Genomic DNA, 22,315 nt, shown 5'->3' on the forward strand with positions numbered 1-22,315 from the left:
CAGTTTGTCAAATTACCTGCTCAGAGCTACATTATTTTGACATCTTGACTTTATGCTGATTGACTCCTTCAAAGAACAGTCTGTTTTAGGAAGGAGGAAAGAAACCTGCAGAATCATTTCCCAGCTGTTGATGCTTTGGCCATTACTCAGCTGTCTGGAAGCAGCCACAAAGTATATTGAATTTCTTTAAAACAATTGTCTTTTGGTATGTAAAAATACTGTACTTGGGATCTTTCCTTTTTTCAGGAGGGGGTGTTCTGTGATTAGGGAATTGCTAAACATAAGATCTTTTAGAACACAGAGCTGTATTCATTGGACACACACATACAAAGAAAGACTCTAAAAAGTTGTTTTTAGAAGATATATAATTCCCAGTTTTGGAAGCATGTATTGTAAAACATCTTTGTTAAATCTTTTCAAGCAGTGTTCCAGTCTTCTAGCTGTAATAAAGTGCCTTGAGCAAAGCAAAATCCATATCTGAACGGGAAGAGGGTTTGTTTTTTTCATGTTCATCTCTGAGGCCTTCTTTTCACATGGATGTAAAACTTCAGGGCAAGGGCAGGGCTGCCTGCGACACTTTGCTGCCTGGAGGGAAAACAAGAAGCCTCCATGCATTTTGACAAGACCAGTTATTTAATCGTAGCTCAAAACTGATAATGGGACTGTGTCCTCACTTCACCCGAGAAGAGCAGATGAGCTTCGGGAGCATGAAGCTCGCTGGGGGGCACATAATGCTCCAACACCTTGTTGCTGGCCCTGTCCACTGGTCCCTGAGGCACCTTCCTCACTCTTGACTCCAGCCGTTGGGAGTCTTGCCCAGAAGAGCTCAGAGGCCAACATTGAGGTGAGGAGCCCATGCCATGGCTCCTGCTTGTGTAGCCATTCTGTGTCAGGTTCTAGGAAGGGCAACCCAGGCCGAGGAGGCAGCTATGCCTGAAGGAGGCCATGATGCAAAAGGAGCATGAGAAAGAGGCTGCAGACATAAACAACAACTTCTGAGTAGGGCTGTGTGTGTGGCAGGCAGGGAGTGTGGAAGTGAAGGCAAGAAAAGTGCCTGGCTGCAGAATTGCACAAGCTAATAGAACAGCACTGAACCTTGTTATGTGTCTCCTGGAAAGGAAATATACCCGCTCCAAGTGTAATTCAAAAATCAACAGAATCCAGAGGCTGACAAATAATCTGTTCTGCTGCTTGCTTAACTCAGTCTTTCAACAGAAGCCTAAGGAAAGGAAAATAATCTCAGTGGTGATGAGAATCCTCCCTTATTGTGTCATCCTGATTGTCTACACTTTCTCATGCCTGCTCTTGTCCCTGCCTAGTTCTTTGACCCATCATTCCCAGCACAACCAAATTATAGTCCCTACAGGTCTTCCCTCTAGGAAACAGTGAATAGTTCAGCAGATGGATGAGGATGAAGAGTGAACTTGCTGCCCGATAAAGAAATCAGAATGCACAAAACAGCTTGGAGAGCCAATCCAGAATTTTAAGATAAGAAAAGCAAGAAGAGTAGGAAATAGGAGACTAAAGAATAAGGCTGGAAGCCCATGTAGATAAATTGTTGAAACAGCAAACTTTTTCTTCTCTGATAAAAGAAATATTTTACAGTTCCTTTGCCTTTTGTGTGTCAACTGAGGTAGCCACTATGTCTACAGTTGCTCCTACAGAAACGATAACAGCGAAGTGTCTTGTGATACCTTTTAAGACTAGTGAATTTATTCTGGCATAAGCTTTCATGAACTCTAGCCCACTTCATCAGATATGTGGAGCGTTATAGAGAGTGTTAGCTTTGTATGCAGTATTATCCGAGGTTGGAAATACAGTCTTTAAAATTACGTGAGTTGTCAGTTGCTTTGTAATGTTTGAAGCCATGAAATAGTTGGCATGTAAATAAATAGTGTTCACCTTTTGATTTTCTAAAGTCACATTGTGTTCTTACCAATGGCAGAAAGTTTTATAAACTGTTTCTACTAGCGGGCATTCATGCAATTCACACTCCAATCCCAGTGCTGAAGTACATGCACTACTACAGTTTCCTAAAAGCCATTTCCCTGTGGACTGCCTGATACGACTGGTTGCGACATGAAAAGAGATGCTTTCATGGGTAGACTAAATTGTGTGTCTTTTCCCTATGCATTAGGAACTCTCTTTCCCCCGGATCAGTACCCTCCTGGAAAGACACATGCAATCTGCCTGCCCATGTCTATGTGTCACTCATGGGAATAATTGGTCACACTAGGGAGGCTTTATGGGCCATCCTGTCTGTTTGTAGCTGCATGTGAAGGACACCAACATGCCCTAGATACCTTCTACTGCCACTTCCGTGTAATGTCCATGTGTCTCTTTATGCAATGCTTAGGCAATCCACATGCTATCTGAAACAAAGGATCCCTCTTGGGGCTTCCTGTTGCATGTTATAGAGCTTATTCTGTGACATGGTGATGCCATTTTGCACCTTTCCCCCACCTCTGCTGGCAGTAGCCAGTGTGCAGTTTCCATGGGAACGTGCTCTTAAGAACAAGTAGTTATCTAGGTAACTAGCAAAATGCAGCCATAATTTCTCAGATTGTTTAATTTCAACTATCAGCACATTTTCCTTCTTTGTTTAATGAAGTCTTAAAATGTATATAAAAGTTTTCACAAGCATGATCTGATACCATCCATTGTTTTAGTTGGGAGTTCTCTGTGGAAAATAGGTTGTCTCGCATTTCTCACAAGAATCTTGGTGGGGGGTTTTATTTTTCCCCCTCAGACTACATACACGTCAAACCTACTAGTTTGTCACTGCTGAGTGCAGTCATTTAAAACCTTGGATTGTTTTGCTATAGACCCAAGTTGGTTAACACAACTCTGATTTATTTCCAGAATATATAAATTCCTTTCCAGCTAAATAGCTTTCCTATAGCAGTACATAAAATCACTGTTGATGCACGTATAATCATGCTAATAGAAACCATGTGACCTTGAATGACAATAGCACCAACTTGCTTATGCCTCTGGAGAGAATACTTTATCCAAGAGCACCACCAAGTTGCTGCCCCTTTAGAAAAGAGTGAAGTTCATTCAGCTGGGCCAGTGAACCAGTGGTTGCCATGATCTTTATCTTATTTGGATTTAGCTCTGGACTACTGACCTTCATCAACTGTATTACTGCGTTCAGGCATTGATTCAGAACTCTGCTACTTCACCTGGATTCTCGAGGTAAAGGATAGTGAGTTGAGAGTTATCTACATATGGACAACACTGCAATCTACATTGCTCAACAGCTTTCCTTAACAGTTATGTGTAAATATTGAATAGAGAATAGGCAGATAAAATAGAGCTGTGGAGTTCCACAGCATAGAGGACAGCAAAGCACACTCCCTCAATCAACTGGCCTCAGCAACTCACCAGTTGGTGCTTTGGATTCCTTTACTGATGAAGGCTCATGTCATAAAAAATAAAAATGATCAATGCCAGTGGCCCTGTCTTTGAAATGCCTTGCTGTTAGACCACCCAGAAAAGCTCCGCTGGAAGACACTGAAAAGTTGCAGTGGGAAGGAGGAAGATTTGCTTGGTTCTCTAGCAGCCAGGGAGGCTTCTGTGGGCAAGGGAGTTTCTTCAGATGGGTGAGTGGCTTCAGGCAGGGTACTTCAGTGGTGGACAGGCTGAAGGGTGTTGCTGGTGCATGGAGGGATCCATAGGCAGCATGGTCATACCAGCAGCCCTAAGCTGATGGCTTAATGGCACCTGTGTTGATGCAGAAGGACAGAGCTGGGATAGTCTAAGACTTCCCAGTTATCCTACAAGATCCTGGTAATATATATAAGATTGGTCTTCTGAGCCTCAATAAAATTATGGATGTATGAGTTTTTATTTTGGACTGACCTTCAATAAAAGTGTCCCCAGACCAAGGGTTAGTTGGTAAAAAGCTAGGACTGGTTGAGAAGAACTGGAAGAGGGAACAGGTGTAAAATGTCTAGCACATTTTTATCTGTGGTAGTATTAATTTTATTTCTATATTGTCCAAATGGCTACCCCCATACTCCCCAAGTTAACCTATGAATTTCCCAATCATGTATTAAATACTCCAATGTCAAATAGATAGACTCTGCCCCAGCTGATAGTCACCAATCCCCAGATATTACTTGAGTATTAACGGATGATATGTAGAAGAGGGTTTGGGATGAACCTGTTGATAAGACGTTTTTCTTAGCCTTCTACATTGTTAGTGCATCCGCTAACAAGAAGCAAGTGCAAAATGGTTTTAGATGTCCCCGATTTTTGTGTAGCTGTCCTGTTGTCTTCATACTGCCACTGGTGGCTACCAGGATACACTGCACTGAACAGGTTTCCACCTTTGCATTGAAAAAGCCTTGAGTAGTCCAACCTCGGCCCCAGCTCCCTGCCCTCCAATCCTGCAGCCAACTAGTATAAGATCGAGATTTTTATACTTTTAGTATAGCATATTTTATATGCTGAATCCTGTGTGTTTATTCATAGGCCCCAGTTGGATTTAGTGGATCTTGTTCCCAATAAACATGTACAAGATTGCAGCCTTTAAAACCAGCATTCTCATATAAATCTTGAAGAGGGGTCAGATCCAAAGAAAGTTAACCATGTTTTAGTTTGAAATGATTAAAATGTTTTGGTGATTTTACTAGAACTAAAACATGACTGATATAGTTTGGATCCAACTCAATCTGTCTGAAGGATTAATAATGAGGAGAGTGTTATTGGTTATATTTGGTGGTCTTGTCTTACAGTTTTGGCTTTGGGTCTCTGTTAAAGATGAATCTTTAACATGCAGGCTTTCGTGTTAACTAGCTGATCTTTTTTTCTTTAAAGAGAGGGTTGCTTGCCTCAGCATTTCTGTTCCAACAAACAGAATGAGATTGTATTCACTTAGTCAAGTGTTAAATAAATTCGGGGCCCAAGATCAGTTATTTTGGAATGTGCTTTTGTGATGAAATAGTTTGTCAGTCGATAAGTTATGATCATAAAAAAGACATTGTTTAAAGTACAATCTGGCAATAGTGTGTGTGTGTGTGTGTTCATTCATTCATTCCTCGTATGAAATACAGAATGTAATGGAGTTCACACAACTGCAGAGCAGAATATGTTTGCCTTATTGTTACACACATCAAACCCACTGTTTTTTTTTTTTAGGGTGGGGGGGTTGCATATATTTCCTGTTGAAAATATTGCACAGGATTTTTTTGGCAGAATGCCGAAGAAAAATAACCAAGCTTTAAGAGAACTTCTCTTGAATAGTGCTGCTCATTCTTGTGGGAGAGACGGGATATTCACTGGAAGCTCTTACAGGGCTTCTTTTCTGTTCAAAATGAAGCTTCTGGCAGTTCTGAATATATGGGGTGGGGGCAAGATTGCAGCCCATGGAATGAATGCAGCTTGCCAAGCCATTCCTGGAACCTCATAAAACCTTGACCCCTGCCCTGTATATGCGGCTGATGAAAAATAATCATCTGACAAGATAGATGATTAAGATAGATAAAATCTAGTGTGACATCTGAAATTAGGAAATATATTTCTTGTTACCACTAGCAAGAAAAAGTGCTCTCTTTGTGTGCACATATATTTGTGTGCATGCACACATGTGCAGATCCCTAGAAATTGAGATTGAGATGAAATGCATGTGAGTGGGGTGCCAATATTGTGTGATGACACCCTTCACTGGTTTTGTTTTTAAACTTCCAGTGGTGCAGAATTGGGTGTGGGACGGTTAAATCTCAAGAGTGCATCAGAAAAAGATTTTATTGGTCCAACACATTTTGGAATATACTTCTTCAAAGGCACTACAGATGAAAATTAGCATTTTATATTCTGCTAACCTGTTAGAGCACATTTGTTTTAACAGCATTATTTTAATAGTGAAACAACCAATTACAGTTATTGTCCTTTTCCTTGATATTGTAAAAACTTCTGTAACTGTAATGCTTAAATGATTAAAAAGTACAACATATCCTTAACAGAAATAAGAACTAAACAGATTAGCAATTTTTAAAGCTTAATTGGTAACTATAATTTAAGTTGATCCCAACTGGTCTTATGCTGTGACAGTATTGAGCAATTTAGGGTGATTATGGAAGTAGAACATGGATTCAGAGATCACCATCCATCCATTGATCCCCTTTCTTTATAGAAGCACCAAAGCCTAAATCATCTTTTTTTGTGTAATGATCTTTTGTTCGTGAAAAGAAGCTGTTGCAGGTTGTAACTTTCAGAGCTGGTTATGCTTTTATTTGGTTAGATTTTACTGTTTCCTGCCTTGAATTTGCAGGATAGAGTGGACTAGAATAAATCCCAACTTATCCATTATGAGTGTACAGTTAACAGTTCATTCTTTAAGTAGCTGAAACAGTTATGCAGATTGTTACCAAAAGAAGCTTGAAATTCTAGAACTATTAACAGCCACTTATCTTTGTTGGCTTCATCAAAAGTATAAATATTTTACTGAAGTATTCTACATTTTTAGTATTCTGCAGTAAGATGCATATAATTGGATTTCCATATTAAATGAGCCTGTGTGGTTAACACTGCATGGCATTGCATAAAATATTAAATTGTGTGAACAATTGCTAACAATTGCTTGATTGGGAGCAAAATGTCTTGTCTATTAATTGTCTGATACAATCTTTCATAATCTAGAAGAGATTAAGAACTGATGTGTTGTAGCAATTAATACCAGACCACCCAACCCCCCCAACCCCCCACCCTTGTAATAGTCTACTGACTGCTCTGTACTCCAACAGAAGTTGTTCTACTGTCTGGAACAGAATGAGAATCCTATCCTAGACCTTTTTAATTGCTCCTTCCTTCTCAGACTGTCTCCAACACAGGAAGTCTTTGGGTATACAATAATATATAATAATTTATAAAAGGAAAAACAGTTGAACTTAATTGAGGCACCAATCAACTGCCACTCACTGTAACATGAGGAATTGCTTCCTGGGAATAATAATTTAACTTAAAGGAGGAAGGCAATCATAACTCATTTTGCATAGTTGTGTTGCTTTTCTACATGCACTGACATGAATTTAGAAACACAAAGGCTGTTCAAGTTTTACAGTGAAGCAAGTACGGCTTGCAGTGCCACCCTCGCCATGTTTACTCAGAAGTAATTTCCACTGACTGCCCTCCCATAATTGCATACTGGATGGTGACCTTTAAGTGTGAAACCTTGCTTCTGAATACAGCTGGACGTTGGGGGCACTCATGCCACAAATTCGAGATCTGACCTATGAGCTTCTTTGGCTGAAGTCCTGAACTGGTTTGGAGTGTACAATTACTAATGCAAAAACCGCTCCACTCAGGCGTTGCTTGAAAGAATAAAGGAAATATCCACCCTTTTTATATCCTGATATTGAATACAAGCTGGTTAAGAAGCATTATAGGGTCACTGATCCATCTGAAGTGCCCTTGCATATGCACTCTTAAACCTTTGAAGCCAGTTCTCCCCCACACCTATGCTGCCCCCACAGGACCATGTTGCACATCAATGCTTTCAGGATGCAAAACCTGCAGTCATAGATTTTCTTCCCAAGTGGTTTGCACTGAGTTCTTGGCACATTAAAGAAATAGGGTGCCTCTTATAATTGCATCCGTAGGAGAGTACAGTGCGTATGTTCACATCAATGCTATTTATTTTTGCATGGAAAATTAACCTTATAAGGAGACCTGAACTTCAAGACCGAAAAGAGAACACTTGTCTGGGAAATATGGATGGACAGATTGGATTTTCTTTTGAGTCAGTGATAACTTCCTGCCATTCAATTTTGCATGCTAATTATGAAGAATCAGCTATGACGTTTATGGAAACATATTCAGATGATTTATTAGGATCAAAGTTTGGCCTTGCCACTTCTATAACTTCAGAGCCTGCTTTGTTATTGTGAGTATTGATTAGCCCAAGTTGGAAGTATTGATCAATCCTAAACCACTACACTGACCCATTATTCATGTTTAAAAGTATCCATTATTGATAAATAAAAATGATACACCCGGTTTTAAGCAGTGGTTTTAAGCAACCTGTTTAGCCCAATCAATGGAGTACCTTGCAGGCATCTATTTCAGAATGGACAATAGATTTTTTGTCATATTTAATTGAGCAAAAATATATCTTATATATTCTGGTTGCCACAATGTCTTTTCAACAAGGGCCTAATTAAATCAGCTAACTGTTGGAGATGCAGTAGCAGTGAATATTTCTCTTCGTCATGAGTTTTGGCAATACCATTTTTTTATCTTTGGGGAAGAGCTAATAATAATTTGGATAGTAAAGTTCTTTAATATTTACTGGTGCTCATGATCTTTTTAACTACCTTGGAATTTATGTGATGTCAGCTTGAATGGATTCTTTGTACCCTTTTGACAGCTAAAATGTTTAGATTACATCTTTTGATATTAAACTAACCAAAGAGCTTTGGCTGTGGGGTGGCATACAAATACAGTAAATAAATAAATAAAGCAAACATTGTAAGGATAAACAGAAACCTATAATAACACAATACATGGAATCCATGTTGAAAGTTTTGACTTTTAAATAGGTGGTTTTTAGGCCCAGTTTGCAAATGGATAATTATATGCATTTCTGGGCTGCGTTTGTTGAAGTTTATGCATAATTTAATAGTAGAGCCAGGGTGGTGTAGCGGTGAAGTGCATGGGACTGGGACTCAGGCGATCTGGGTTCTAGTCCCCGCTCAGCCATGGAGCCAACTGGGTGACTTTGGGCCAGTCACAGACTCTCAGCCCAGCCTACCTCACAGGGTTGTTGTTGTGGGGATAAGATGGAGGAGGAGAATGATGTAAGCTGCCTTGAGCCCTTTGTCAGAAAAAGGCAGCATATAAATTGATAAATAAATAAATAAATGTAGTCATATATCAGGATCTATATTTATTCATTGTACCAGTTCTGCAACATTTCATATAAGAAAAGTGCAACATTTTTTATTTTCCCCTTATTATTTCAAAATATATCCCCCCAAGAAAAAAAGCTTTGCTCTTTCTTGTTTTGCACAAGCACTTACATCATTCCCATACTCTTAAGAGGGAATTAAGATAGCTTTTCTTACAAGAAAATTAGGGTTGAACCAATTAAGTCCAGTTCACAGCATTCTCCTTCAAAAGTTAAGATCCTCAATTGAACTGCATACTTGCAGAATGCATCAGTGGCAAATGGCAGGGGGAAATAAGTGTGTCATAGCCAGGGTCAGCATCAAGGGTAGGCACGGCTGGGTGCCTCCTTGGCAGGGCGCACTGGTAAAAACCCACTGGAGTGGCTTCTTCCCCCTGTTGCCGCCTGCTTGTTCACCTGCCTCTCGCTCTGATGCAGGCAGTGGAGGTGAGATGCCCCTGCTTGCTCACTCACAGGTTCTGACTGGCAAGCACGCAAGCTGTAGCTGCAGAGACTGAGAGAATGGGCTTGTGAGAAAGCAGCAGTGGTCATGAGAAGCTGGACTTGCTGCTGGAGAGGCCCTTGGAAATGGCTTGTCCAGCAGCCTTCAGAAACCTGGTGCTGCTGCAGATTGTAGCCTAAGTACTTCATTTTAGGAGAACAGGCTCAATATGTATAAAGTGAAATAAAGCATGCCGTTTAGTTTTTCCTTATGGGTGCAGTGCTCTACAAGCAGACATGCTGATTTAATGGTCTTGTTTAAATGTGAAAGCATGGTTTGCTTGTGATCACCCTATTTTACTCATGGCACAACCTGGTAACACTTACCAAAGGTGGCTCCTCTTGCCCTTAATTTTAACGCAACTGATTTTATTTTTGACTTTAAATTAAGGTGATACCTTAATTTCAATGTGTACAGCCTGTACCAGAGTGGCAAACCTATGCGTCAGTTTCCTAGGCTTAAATTCATCTGGAAAGGAGCAGTTCTGTGGATGTCCAATGTTCAGTGATGATGAGCTTGTGGGACTATGTGTCTGACCCAAGACTTTTGCACTTTAAAGCCTTAGACTGAATTGGGCACCCAACATGGGCTCAATTAATAATCCTACCTACCTGTATACAAAAGTGGGGGGAATAGTACATCACATTTGAGAGGGAAGCTTTAAACTCCTTGCAAATGATTAAATATAACTCTTATTAGCATCTCAGATATGTGTGATATGCAGGGATCCAGGAGACTGCTGGCTTCCATAAGAAGCTGCTTGCTTGTTATGATACTCAGAGGGCTTTCTCTGGGTGTCCCCCGCATAGATTAGATGGGGGGGGGGTAACTGTGAGGGGAGGGACTTTTCATCCAGGCTTTTAAAGTGCAACTTTTGGCTTAACATAACCTTTTAAAAATACTTGGTAAAGGCTATGTTGAAAATGTTTATTATAAAGATTGTCTCCCTGTATGTGTATGAAAGATGGAGAAAGATAATGAGCTCATATTGTATTGGAAGTTTCAGCATCAGGGAAGATAGAGGAAATGTGTGTTAGGCAAAAATACTGTGAAAAGCCCAGAAGAGCCAAACTGAATTAAGGGACTTCTTAGAATTCTGAAAAAGAAATAACAGTATGTTTTATTAACATATTTATATCTAAATTAAATCTGATTTTTCTGTGTGGTTCTGCTATATCACAAACTTTAACATCCCTGCCTCCCTCTTGGTGTTAATGGGATTACTTTTTAAACAGGCTTGCTTTAGGATTTTACTCCCACTTTAATGTTCAGTTTATGTTGTACTTCGTATACACAAAATTGTATTTCCTTCAAGGAATTTAGGTTGTGTTTTGCTGCAGAGTGAGCAGGGGGTGGGGAAAGACTTCTCCCTTCCCCTCTCTTGCCTGCTTTTGGTTCTTGTGCATCTCTGTTTTCATTCTAGTTGCCTAAACACACAACATGAGAGACTGGACACAAAATCTTCTATTCAGTCTTGTAACCGTCCATGTGAAGCTTGTACAAAGAAGTTCACCTCTTGTTTTTTCTGTATTCCTTTAGAGGAGATTTGCACACTGGTGATTGCGGAGACATTTCCTGAGGATGCAGGAACCTTCATGTGCAAAGCGAGAAATGAATACGGCTCAGTCACCAGCAGTGCAAAACTGACCGTGCTGTCAGGTATAGCATTGAAGTTGAGTTTCATGTGCATTTTTTCTGCCACTGTTGGATGCAGCTTCAGCAAAGGAACGAGACAGTCTGTCTACCCTTCTGAGTGTATCCCTTGTTTAGTCTCTGCTCTTCCCACATCCTCTAGTGCTGATGCATTACCCTGCATCTGGGTAGAAAGAATGTATAATGTTGACATGGCAAAGAAGCTTCCATGTAATCCTCAAAGACATTATGGCATAGGAAAAGAAGCCATGTGGACTTTACTAAACCTTGAAAAATGCAGCTGCTGATTGTGAAGGTTAAGTACTGACACGCATCTGAGGTTGAAAGCCATTGCTGCTGCCTGGGTAATGTGGACAGCAGTTTGTTTGGATCAGATGGCTAATAAGGATGGAAGAATTGAAAAAAAAAATAGTACTATATGACTACTATACACATAGTACTCATAGTATAGTACTATTTGAGTGCTATATGAGTGTTATATGTGCATTTTGTTAGAACTTAATACTTCAGTTGTGGACCAGCACATCTTGGCATTATTTATTTATTTATTTATTTATTTTATTTAGAGTTTTTGTATGCCGTCCCATCGCTTATAGCCTCTATGAACACAGAAACAGGGTGAGTCAGAAGGGGCCTCCCGGGCCATCTAGTCTGACCCCTGGCTCCAGCCAGCTCCGCTCACGACATGCCCACCATGTGCATGTCTAGCCTATCTTTATGTTCTTAGAATCACAGAGGAAGAAGGTTTAATATCTAAGAACTGTATCTAGACTGGTCTTTTTAATAAGCTTACAGCATGGGTTCATATTTACTTGTTTTAATGATACACAATATTCAGTGATCCTTGGATGTTTTTAGAGATATTAGGCCCTCTTGACTAGCCAAGAGAGCTATCCACTAGAGGGTAAGTTTCACCAACAGCCAATTAAAAATGTGCAGTGTGAACACTTGGCACAGTAATACACAAAGTGGATTAAAATAATCATTGATGATTTTGTTTCTTTATCTTAAATTTAATCTTCACCAACAGCTCCTAGAAAGACAATGTTTCATGGGTTGGGCAGATTTTAACACCATGTTTCTGAGGCTAGGTGGCAGCAGACAGACAAAAATGCAGTTCTCCTGCCAATATACAATGTAAACCAGAAATGGTTTGGAATAAGTTGATGGTTCTCACGCACAGTGATTTTGAATAGCTGTGGTAGTGCTAACAAAACTCTGATGCATATAATTCACTCATTTGGCCGATTCTGAACATGCATAAAGCAGTCACATGTCTTATTTGGCAACTACTCTAACCTGCATCATGGACAAAGCACAGAATAAATATTCATTAAGATGGTTACATCAGCTCAAATGTTCATGAGAACTTGAGAAGGACAGTCTTTCTGGCTTAGCTTTTAAGTGTTAATAGTGAGTTCATTAAAGGTGAGGATACAGTTCAAGCGTACACTTCTACACTTGTGAGGATAATTCAAGCTATATGTTCTAGTTCCTGCCTCCATCTAAGAGGTTAAGTTTTCTTTTACCCTCTCTGTTTTAGCCAATTCTGAGAGTTCCAGCCAAGATGTGTCAATGAGTGAACTGAATGATAATGACTTCCACTACTTCCCACCTCCACCTCCAGATCTTGAGATTAGTACTGTTGAACTTTCTCCAAAGTACTCTGAGAACCAGCAGATGAATAATGCTAGGCCAAGTGTAGCAGCTCTTCAGTTACAGCTTAACTCAGCAGAGAAGAAAAGCAATGGCATCCAGCCCAGTCGTGGAGTAAATGGGGTCGTTAATGGCAACACCAAAACTGATCCATCTCCTCATCCTGGTGGCTTGCTGTCACCCACAAAAACACCACCACCCGTGCTTGCTAAGCCAAAACTGTGAGTAGTTCTTTGTTATTATCTATTCCCAGACATGAATGCTTGTCAATGGAAGATATGCATGGGATCTTATGTAAAATATGAGCATCATTGAGAATTACTTTACATGTGACTTTACATTACATTTCTTCTGTATGGGTGTGCACCGGAATTCTAGCCAGGGTATAAAACCACAATTTGGGAAACGCTTATTCAGCTCTTGAATTGGCCATGGAGCTCGCCAGATTTGTGCACTATCTCTCAACTTAACCTTCCTTGTGAATTTTAATTGTGGGATGATCTATGCAACCACCTTTGAGGAAACGTAGTATAAATGTAATAAATGTGTCTATTTTACCACATAGTTACATCATTAACCAGATGCTCCACCAACTGATTGGTATGAGTAGTTTTCTGCATTCATGTATTTTGTAGTATGCATATACACCCGGGCAACTATATGCTAAGCAAGCACATTTTAAAAATTAATGACTCTTTCTTCAGATCCTGTTTCTTTCCTTGCTGTTTACTATGTTTGCTAATCTAGATAACAAATTGTCACAGCAATCCTTTTATTAGCTAAAAGGAAATGGATGGCTTCTGTGAAACTTTACTTGAAATAACAATGATGATCTATGTAATATTTCAACTTAATGAGGTTTCAAATAGATCAAACACCTTTGCTTTTCCTTTTTGTTTAGCAGTATATTTCCCACTTTTTTCATTTTGGCGCCAGGCCAACCCTTTTTATTTTCCTGATTTTTAAAGTGTTAATGTGTTTAAGATGGGGTTTTATATGATGTAATTTGTTGCCTAGTGTTCTGCTTTTATTTCATTGTGTTACCATCCTGGGACTTTTAGTGAAGGATGTATATAAAAGCTTTAAATAAATAAATATGCAGTAGTAGACAGAAACATTCCTAAACTTTAAAATGTAACAAAGAATACTTTCAAATATATACAGTGTTATCATGAAATATCTGTTTATTTTTATTTATTGGCCACATTCATATCCTGCCTGTTCCTCAAAGGAACCCAGGCATTTGTTAATTCTCTCTCTCAATCTCTCTCTTTGCTGAGTGTGTGTGTGTGCATGAAAGAGGGAGAGCAAGCAGCTCAGGTGCAGTGGGAACATGGAAATTAGGTAGTCTTAAGTGCTGGCCTTACTGACAGCTTATGTTCATTCTTTGATTTGGGGTCATTTAAAGATCTTTGTTTTTCCTTCAGAAATCAGACACAATAATTTTTGTGGTTATTTGTAAGGTTTAGAAATAGTTCCTGTGGGATGTCATCAGCTGGATTTTGAACACCAGACTCAGGTATCTACTGGAAAGCATTCCTGTGTTTAGACTTAGCTACAAATTATTGTGGGTGTCTTGTCTTGTCTTGAAGTTCAAGAAAGGACATGTTCTAGTGTAAACTCACCAACCAAATACTAAAGTAATAGGATTAGTAATACAAAATCCAGGAATCCGAGAAAAGCTGAAGAGAGGGAGCAGGAATAGGAAGAACTGATGTTTTAAGTTCAGTGCTACAGAGGTGGATAGTTGTAGAAAGGGTGGAGGCAATGGCTGCACCAAACATTTGTACAGAGTGAATGACTTGCTCAATGTGATTGATAAGCCAGAGTTCCAGAGAAGGGTAGTTTATTGTTCGCATGCAAGGATGCTGTGTATGCTAACTGACTGCTCCCCCTTGGCTCCTTTTACAAGAAACTCATCAGGAAAGAAAGCTAACTTTCCAAGCTTCGGGGTTGTCACTCCCCTAACAAGCCAACATCTGAAGCTGGATTGTAACGCCTTAATGGTTAGGGTGCAGAAGTATCACAAATATTTGCTGATGAGTTCTGGTTAATCCTATTGGTAGGAGAGCCAAATGGAACAGTCAGACAACATGCTCATGAATGGTAAGAAAGGATTCTCTGGAATTTGTGCAAAAGCAGCCAGTGACGTGACAAATTAGAGTACTGATGGGCCATATTTAGGAAGTGGGGAAACCTTGGGTGCATGAGTCATGGGCTAGGATTTTCTGTTTGCTTGTGAAACTGATGTGGAGAAAATAAAATAGGCCCCAGTTCAGGATGCTTTCTTTTTGGTTCTGCTTTTAACAAGCCTAGTGATACATCTTAAGAAAATCCCACGAACAAACAAACAAACCCTCAGAATATGAGACCTCTTACTTCCATGTAAATGTGTTGTATGTTCCCAATGTTAGCTTCATGGTAATTTAGACATCATCTTCATGTGCCTGTATAACTGTTTCTCTGTTGAAAACCATATGGTCTATAGTACTTTCAACCTGTTTACATTTTGATCGGTTTATAAGATGTGAGTAGCATGCATGAACATTGACCTTTTGTCCATTTTTTCTTTTTATTCTATATATTTTATGCACACATGCAAATCAAAGGGTGTGGCTTAACATGATAACTTATGCCTGGTTTATACATGTATGAACATTACTTGGCTATTTCTACGCTAGTTTGATTAGCAAATGAATGTGTGAATGATTGAAAAAGCATGGCACTTCATGTGAAGGACTAACCAAGTTCTGTCTTTAATATTGCATTCACCCATGTAAATCATCAGTAGAGGGTGCAGCTACTTAGGGACAAAATTAGCCCTTTCTTAGTAGTAACTGTGTGTAAGCCTTTGTGTAACCAGACACTTTGTGCAACTGTATTTTGTAAAGGCAAACAGAATTTGATATGAATCACTTTGTAACAATATGAAAGAACTACTAGATCCTGCATGGGATGTGCTTCATAGGATGACCCAGGAAGTAATTAAAGGCAAATTAAACTCACTGCTTCGAGCCTGAGAAGGAAGAGGCCACAACCTAAGAGAGCTCTGATTTGAATGAAACTTGGAGGCTTGTTTAAAAAGCAGAGTCTGTGGGGCATAATCAGAAACTTTGAAACTCTTCTTGCCTGAGCAAAAAAGGAACCCTATGTGCCTCTCTTTTCCTCCTGTATGGCAAGGAGGAGAAATAAACTAGGTTTTGCCAATTCTTGGACCAAGAAATTGTTATTTCAAAATCTAGTTGCTTGAACCATCAAAACATCCTGAGGTGCTTATAGAGTCATTCAGAAACGGGCTAGTCCAGCTTTCCCCAACCAGGTGTCCTCTAGATGTGGTGAACTGCAGTTCCCATTTTTCCACTCCAGTTTAGCTATGGCTACTGGCCAGTGAGATTGAGTTCTAATCTGACAGTCCTTGAAGGGAACAGGTCAGAGAAAGCTGGACGAGAGTTTCTTGTGAACTAAGAATTTTGTTTTTAAAAAAACCAGCAAGTAATCTAGTAAAGTAAAACTGAATTCTGGATTAGGCCTCCTCCCAGTTGTGTAGAGTGAATGTATGAGCTTTTGGCTTCCTATGGATTCCTTTCTGTTCATGCATGTAGGCTACTTGACACTAAACTATGGTTTGACATTGCATGTATCACACTTTCTATTCTTATTTCTCATAAAATTAAAACACTTTTATGCCTTTGCAATTGCTGTATGCAGATCTTCCCCGTATGGAGTTTGTGCTTTGAACAAGAATTACCTTACTAGATATTGGCTTCTAGATTATGTGGATCACCTCAGTCGTTAGATACAATAGTTCTGACATGGCTTGACCTTCCTGTGCTTCCTGTCTTGATAACTCTGTTGGCTCCTTTTAATCCCTGCTTAACTTTACAATGTGTAAAAGAAATTATGGTTCCAGTCATGTTAAACATCTTTTATGTTCAGTAAAATAATTCATTTTGAAGTCTCTCTCTCTCTCTCTCTCTCTCTCTCTCTCTCTCTCTCTCTCTCTCTCTCTCTCTGTGTGTGTGTGTGTGTGTGTGTGTGTGTGTGTGAGAGAGAGAGAGAGAGAGAGAGAGAGAGAGAGAGAGAGAGATCTATATTTGTAAATTTATAGGATCACATAAGTGTTGAAGCTTCAGCTGGCTTATTTCATTACAGATGGTTCTGTCAAGGTTTATTTGTGCTTAGTTACCATTCTAAAAACAACAGAATCACATTCACTCCATGTTAACAATGTCTATTAAGTTTTGGTGTACCCATAACAAGGAACAGATGGAAAGTCATTTACCTGTGCAAACTTTCCATGCATCAGTGGTTACATTTACATACAATGTGCGCTGGTCCATTTGTGTAGAAGCATGCCATGACGTAGCCATATAAGCCATCCTTTGTTGGAGTACTAAATTAATGTATGAATGGACCACTGCGTGTAATAAGTGCACTGAAATATGATGGGGTGCCCATGGTAAGCTTTTTTGCATGAGGCATCCCATATAAATCAGACACTAGGTTTATATCATTTGCAAAATAATTTCATATCCATACTGTTATATTTATAGTGATCAAAGGTACACTTGGAACGAGCGAATGAACAACATGGCACTTGATTAGTATACTTCTCATTGGCTGGATTCACAAATCATGTCAAGACACCTGACATCAAATGGTTTCCACACTGCACACTGTTTTGCCTGGATGTACCTGAAAAAAGTTCAAGTGTTTTCTGTGCTAGAAGGCTTCCACCTTCCTCACTCAGTCCTTCCACTGTTGGCATGTATCCCATCAGCTACCATGCCTGTCATTTAATCCTGTGTTGGATGGCTGGGGCAGCTCTTGCTGCTGCCATTCTTTCCAGAGGACTCTGTGGTAGGTTCATAGCAGGACCATGGAAACCACAATGCTTGGTTTAGACAACTGAAGAAACCATGTTGAAGTATGGAAACAGAACAGATAGTTGTTCCTTATTGTGGTTTCTAAAAACCAATCCTGCCATACTGAAATACCATGTCAGGTTTAAATGGCACAGCAGACCTTCCTGTGCAAGAAACCACTGTGGCTCATCATGACATGTGAACCCACTTATTCTCTCTTCCTTCTGTGTGTATGGTATGCTCAGACTTACCTACAATTCACCACTGGGGATGTGGGAGGAATCTGTTTGGAAGTGGGAATTCACTGGACTCTGGTCCACCTTGCAGCACCCCAGAGTGCAAGTTCCTGCCAAGTGTTCCCAAAGTTCAAAGGCACACTTGCTAGGAATCAAGCCCCGCACACTGTGCAAGCAGTGCCTGCTGCCAGTAGCAGTGGGTGGAGAAAAGCTGACCACCCTGGGACCTTCTGCCCCACCTGCTACTGCCAGCAGTGGCAACAATGCAGAAGAGCAATGCTGTAGGTGCATGAGCCAGGCACCATTCATGGGGACTGACCTTCTTAACTGTCCTACTGCTGGCAGTAGCAGGTGGGGAAAGCTGCCAGTTCGACAACCAGGGTCCACAACTAGGGGTCAGCTGCAGCTGCTAGTGTAATGTGGTATTTAAGAGTGTCAGACTGGGACTCAGGAGATCTGGATTTTAATTCCCAGTTAGCCATGGAGCTCACTGGAGAATTTTGGTCAGTTGCAGACTCTCTGTCCAACCTACTGCACAGGGTTGTTGTTCTGAGGATAAGAATGAAAGGTGGAGGAGAATTATATAAAGCTACCTTGAGCTCCTTGGAAGAAAAGAAAAGATATAAATGTAATAAGTTTGTGTAGCCAGGGGCCTGGGACCATCCATGGGCTTCCTCTTGGCTCAGTGCACTTTGGAAGACCAGGCCAGGCACAAGAAGAAGCCCATGAATGCTTGGAGGGACAGATTCTGCCAGGGTTTGCCTGAACCCTACACTGTTCAAGTCATTCAAACTGCTTTTTCTCCTGGACACACTTGTAGAATTATAGAAATACAGCTGACAAACAATTATTGTTTTACTATGATCTTACTGGATTTTTCTTTGGTTCTTTTTCTTCTTTTGGAATTGCTGGAAAGGAGGTAGCGAATATAAGAAGATTAATTATCTCTGGTGGGATTTTGCAATGTCAGTTGGCTCCAGTGCAACTGATCTCTAAGCCCAAGGTGTGCACGTTTGACATGTCAACACCCTTGTGAATACACAAAGCTTCCTGTAAAAGAGCTGACAGCTACTTTTAAAAAAGTGTAACTCCCTTTTTATCCTATTTATGTTGGAATGCCATTTGAATTAATCATGAACAATGTTCAAACCTTTGTCTGTTTTGTTGAATTAAAGACACTTCTTTCTGTGTGAAAGGAGGAAAGTTATCAAAGGAGTATTTGAGTACTTCAGAAATGCTGAGTATACCAGTCTGAAATTAATGAAGCAAGAAACAATTGGCTTCTTAATCCCTTTATGTTTCATCTTTTCTCATGCTTGTGTCTGTAATACTTCCAGACTCAAATAATTTGTTTCTTTTCATACCTAATGTGGCTGATGTCTTACACACATTATTCACCTGAGTCCAGTTACATAGTTGGCTAAACCACAATATACTAAATATTAATGTTGATCTTCTGATCTTGTTTCCAGAATCAGTGGTAAAATGAAGAGGTTTCTTTTACAGAGACATTGGAGCAATAATTTTAACTTGCGTTCTTTATTTTGTCAAATTGTTCATGTTTGGTCGTTCATATTAGACTGCGATGGACTTGTGAGAGGGGAATGGCGGGGGAAATGGAGCACTGTGTGTTAAGGAGGCAGTGAACTGTCATTAGCCCAGAGACTGATAACTATCTTAAGCTTTTGCAGGCAGTGGCTTCGTACATTGCTGATCTGGTGCTCTAGAAGCTAGAGTACCACCAAAAGCACAAGGAATCTCCTAGGAAGAAAGGAGTATTTTTCTCAAGGTTATTCCATAGTTACCACAGGAAGGGAACTTATTAGGAATGGGTCCTGTTTCTTCTCTTCTCAGCCATGCAGCTTAGAATGGACTAGAAGGTTCAACTGGAAAGAAATCTAGTTTTCCTGAACAGAAATTCCACTTGTTCTAAATTAAGGACATGACTGCATGTTAACTCAGCAACCTGCTTCCCAGGTGGGAATGGAAGTGATAGAGTGGGCTGGTGGGCAGAACTGAAGGTTATGTCATCCTTTCCTGCCTCCTGATCTTTTTCCTGCAACATTCTTTGCTGTCAAGATTATTTCCAGTTTTGGAGCTATCTGTAGAAGAAACTGGCTTAGGCAAGACATTTTAGCAATGACACAGCAGTAAGAATGGTCAAAACTAGTTACAGCCTCAGATTCATTTAATAATTGGGCTTTTAAACAAACGACAATGCAACAACACCTCATAATAACAACTCAGTTTGGATCCTGACTTCATTTGGAGTGCAATATGATCCAGTCCTATCTGTGAGCCTCCCCTCCTCACATACTTAGCTAGTAGCCCTAGGAAAGTAAGATTTCCCCAGAGTACAGCTGAAAGAAACCTTCTAGTGGTACAAGGAAGCACTCATGTAATGAGAGAAGAGCAGGAGGACAAGGATTTATGGGTAGGTGGATGATAATGAAATGGATAGGATGGAAATCCTGTTATTTACTTAATTATTTAAGATATGTATATACTTTTCATAATATTTACACCATGGAAAGTAAAAGGTTCAAACTGGAGAAGAATTCAGTGGTTGCAATGCTCACATTGTATTTAAGGCAAGAATATTCTGAGAAACAGATAACAAGCACTATTTATTCACAGACAGAAGAAAAATTAAGCATTCCTTCCCCGTGCATCACCTTGGTTGAGTAACCCTTGTGATGTGTACTCCTACCTTCTCTTTAGGGTAAGAATTGATGAGCTACACCAAAACAGTCCTATTATTTCACAGTCTATGTGCATGTTTATTCACACAGATACATATACACTTGTGATTTTATGTACAGTCTTGGAGCCCTGAGGAACCTAATAATTGCATTCAGTAGAAAAATGGTGAAGACAATGGAAACCTGCTATTGCTCCTACTGTTTTTGCCCTTCTTCTCTGCCCATCCACTGCCTGCATTTTTAGTGGGAGAGACTTCCCCATAAGCCTGCGGTTCCTCAAAGAGCACACTGCTCTTTCCAGATCCAGAGGCACTTCTATGGCATTGTTAGTTTTCTTTTCAGGGAAACCTAGTAAATAGTGTTAACTTCAACACCATGATTAATTTCATATTTTGTCATCTGAACAGGCAGCCAGAAATGATGGAATGTAAGGGCCTCACCTGGAACACCATGTGCAGTGTTTATTTCTGGCCCAGGGGAAGCAAAACATGATAAATTATGTTTCTAAAAAGTTCTACATGCCAGAGTTCTGTCAATAAACATTGTTTTCTACATCAGCAATAAAAGAATGATACATCATGTGTGTGAGCCACACTTAGGGTTGCACATTTGTATTTTTTTCTGTTGAAGTAGAGGGATTTTATTCAGTTAAGCTGATTACATTGTCAGAATTTCTGTAGAACAGTGGGAGTGACTTCCCTATTAGTGCTACTGCGACACTAAATCTTTTTATTGTCCAAAAACCTGATTAATATTACAGACGTCACTGAGGAGGGGAGACTTCACATGGGAGGAAAAGCTTTTTCCCCACTTTCCTGTTTCCTAAATGTAAGGAGGTTTTTGAAGGCTTTCTATGTCCTGAAATCATTTTATTGACTAGTCCCCACCAGAATTTTGGGGTTTAATATTCCATTGCATAAAAAATGTTGTTGGAGAGGGGAAATAGTATGCTATTCAAAAGAGGAAAATGTTGTTTAAACATGTAAGATGGGGTGAGAGTTTGTTCTGGAAAAGCAGCTAGTTATGTGATTTATTGGTTATATGAATATTCATACAAATATTAACATTACCCATTTCCTTAGAACTTAATCATTTAAAACCTGCTTTAACCATTGTCTGTCTCTTACCAGCGGTGCCATGAACTGAGGTTGGCCAGAAGGTAGATCACTGAGTGATCAGCAAGAGTTTGACTCCCAATTATTTTTGTAAGATGACTTTGCATACCTAAATTAACTAAAGACAATTTGAGGTAACCAGAAAAGCCTTTATGTGAAAGAACTAGAAGCTGGATGTGCTCGGAGATGTCATTTCCTTTTATTCTAAGTGTATGTGGTCCTAGTAAAAAAGCTAACACCAAGTCTGAAGTGTGCCTACACCAGCCACATTGAAAGTGTTTTAAACTCTAGCATTGTTATTCTAAAGATCAAAGGTTAGTGAACGAACTGTTATATATTTACAGCATCTAAAAATCAGATACATCTTTATACATTGCTGCATGTATTGGGTAGATCTGCTTAATTCCTGATAGTACTTACTTACCTATCACTGATACAGAGCCTATGTAGATGTTAAAACTATGCCTGAGTAGCTTTGTCACCTATAACAAATTGCCAAACGATAAGGAAAATTTAGGCATACTTCAATTAAAATGCTTGGTACAACTAGCATTTAGCTTACATAGTCCAAGTAAAGAGAAGGAGGTGAAGTCAAAGGACCACAGATTTCTTGTCTTTGCATGTGGCTTGCCTAGGTGTGCGGAAGAGTTCATATGCGTTCAAGGCTAACACATCTCACCAATTTAGAATGTGTTG

The 22,315-nt window shown here is 39.8% G+C and overlaps 1 protein-coding gene across 6 annotated transcripts in view; it reads left to right on the forward strand.

Moving 5' to 3' along the window:
- The window catches only part of PALLD (palladin, cytoskeletal associated protein), a 265,196-nt gene that overhangs the window by 123,785 nt on the left and 119,096 nt on the right, over positions 1 to 22,315 (forward strand). For 5 of the 6 annotated variants that reach the window (XM_044430707.1, XM_044430706.1, XM_044430705.1 and 2 more), the window contains 2 exons: positions 10,932 to 11,051; positions 12,589 to 12,922. In XM_044430707.1, the coding sequence (XP_044286642.1) occupies positions 10,932 to 11,051; positions 12,589 to 12,922 (454 nt within the window). The remainder of the gene's footprint in view (positions 1 to 10,931; positions 11,052 to 12,588; positions 12,923 to 22,315) is intronic. The other variant, XM_044430709.1, reaches the window with a different exon arrangement.

Source organism: Varanus komodoensis, unplaced genomic scaffold (genome assembly GCF_004798865.1).
Source record: "Varanus komodoensis strain SLA01 unplaced genomic scaffold, ASM479886v1 scaffold21, whole genome shotgun sequence".
Taxonomy (NCBI): domain Eukaryota; kingdom Metazoa; phylum Chordata; class Lepidosauria; order Squamata; family Varanidae; genus Varanus; species Varanus komodoensis.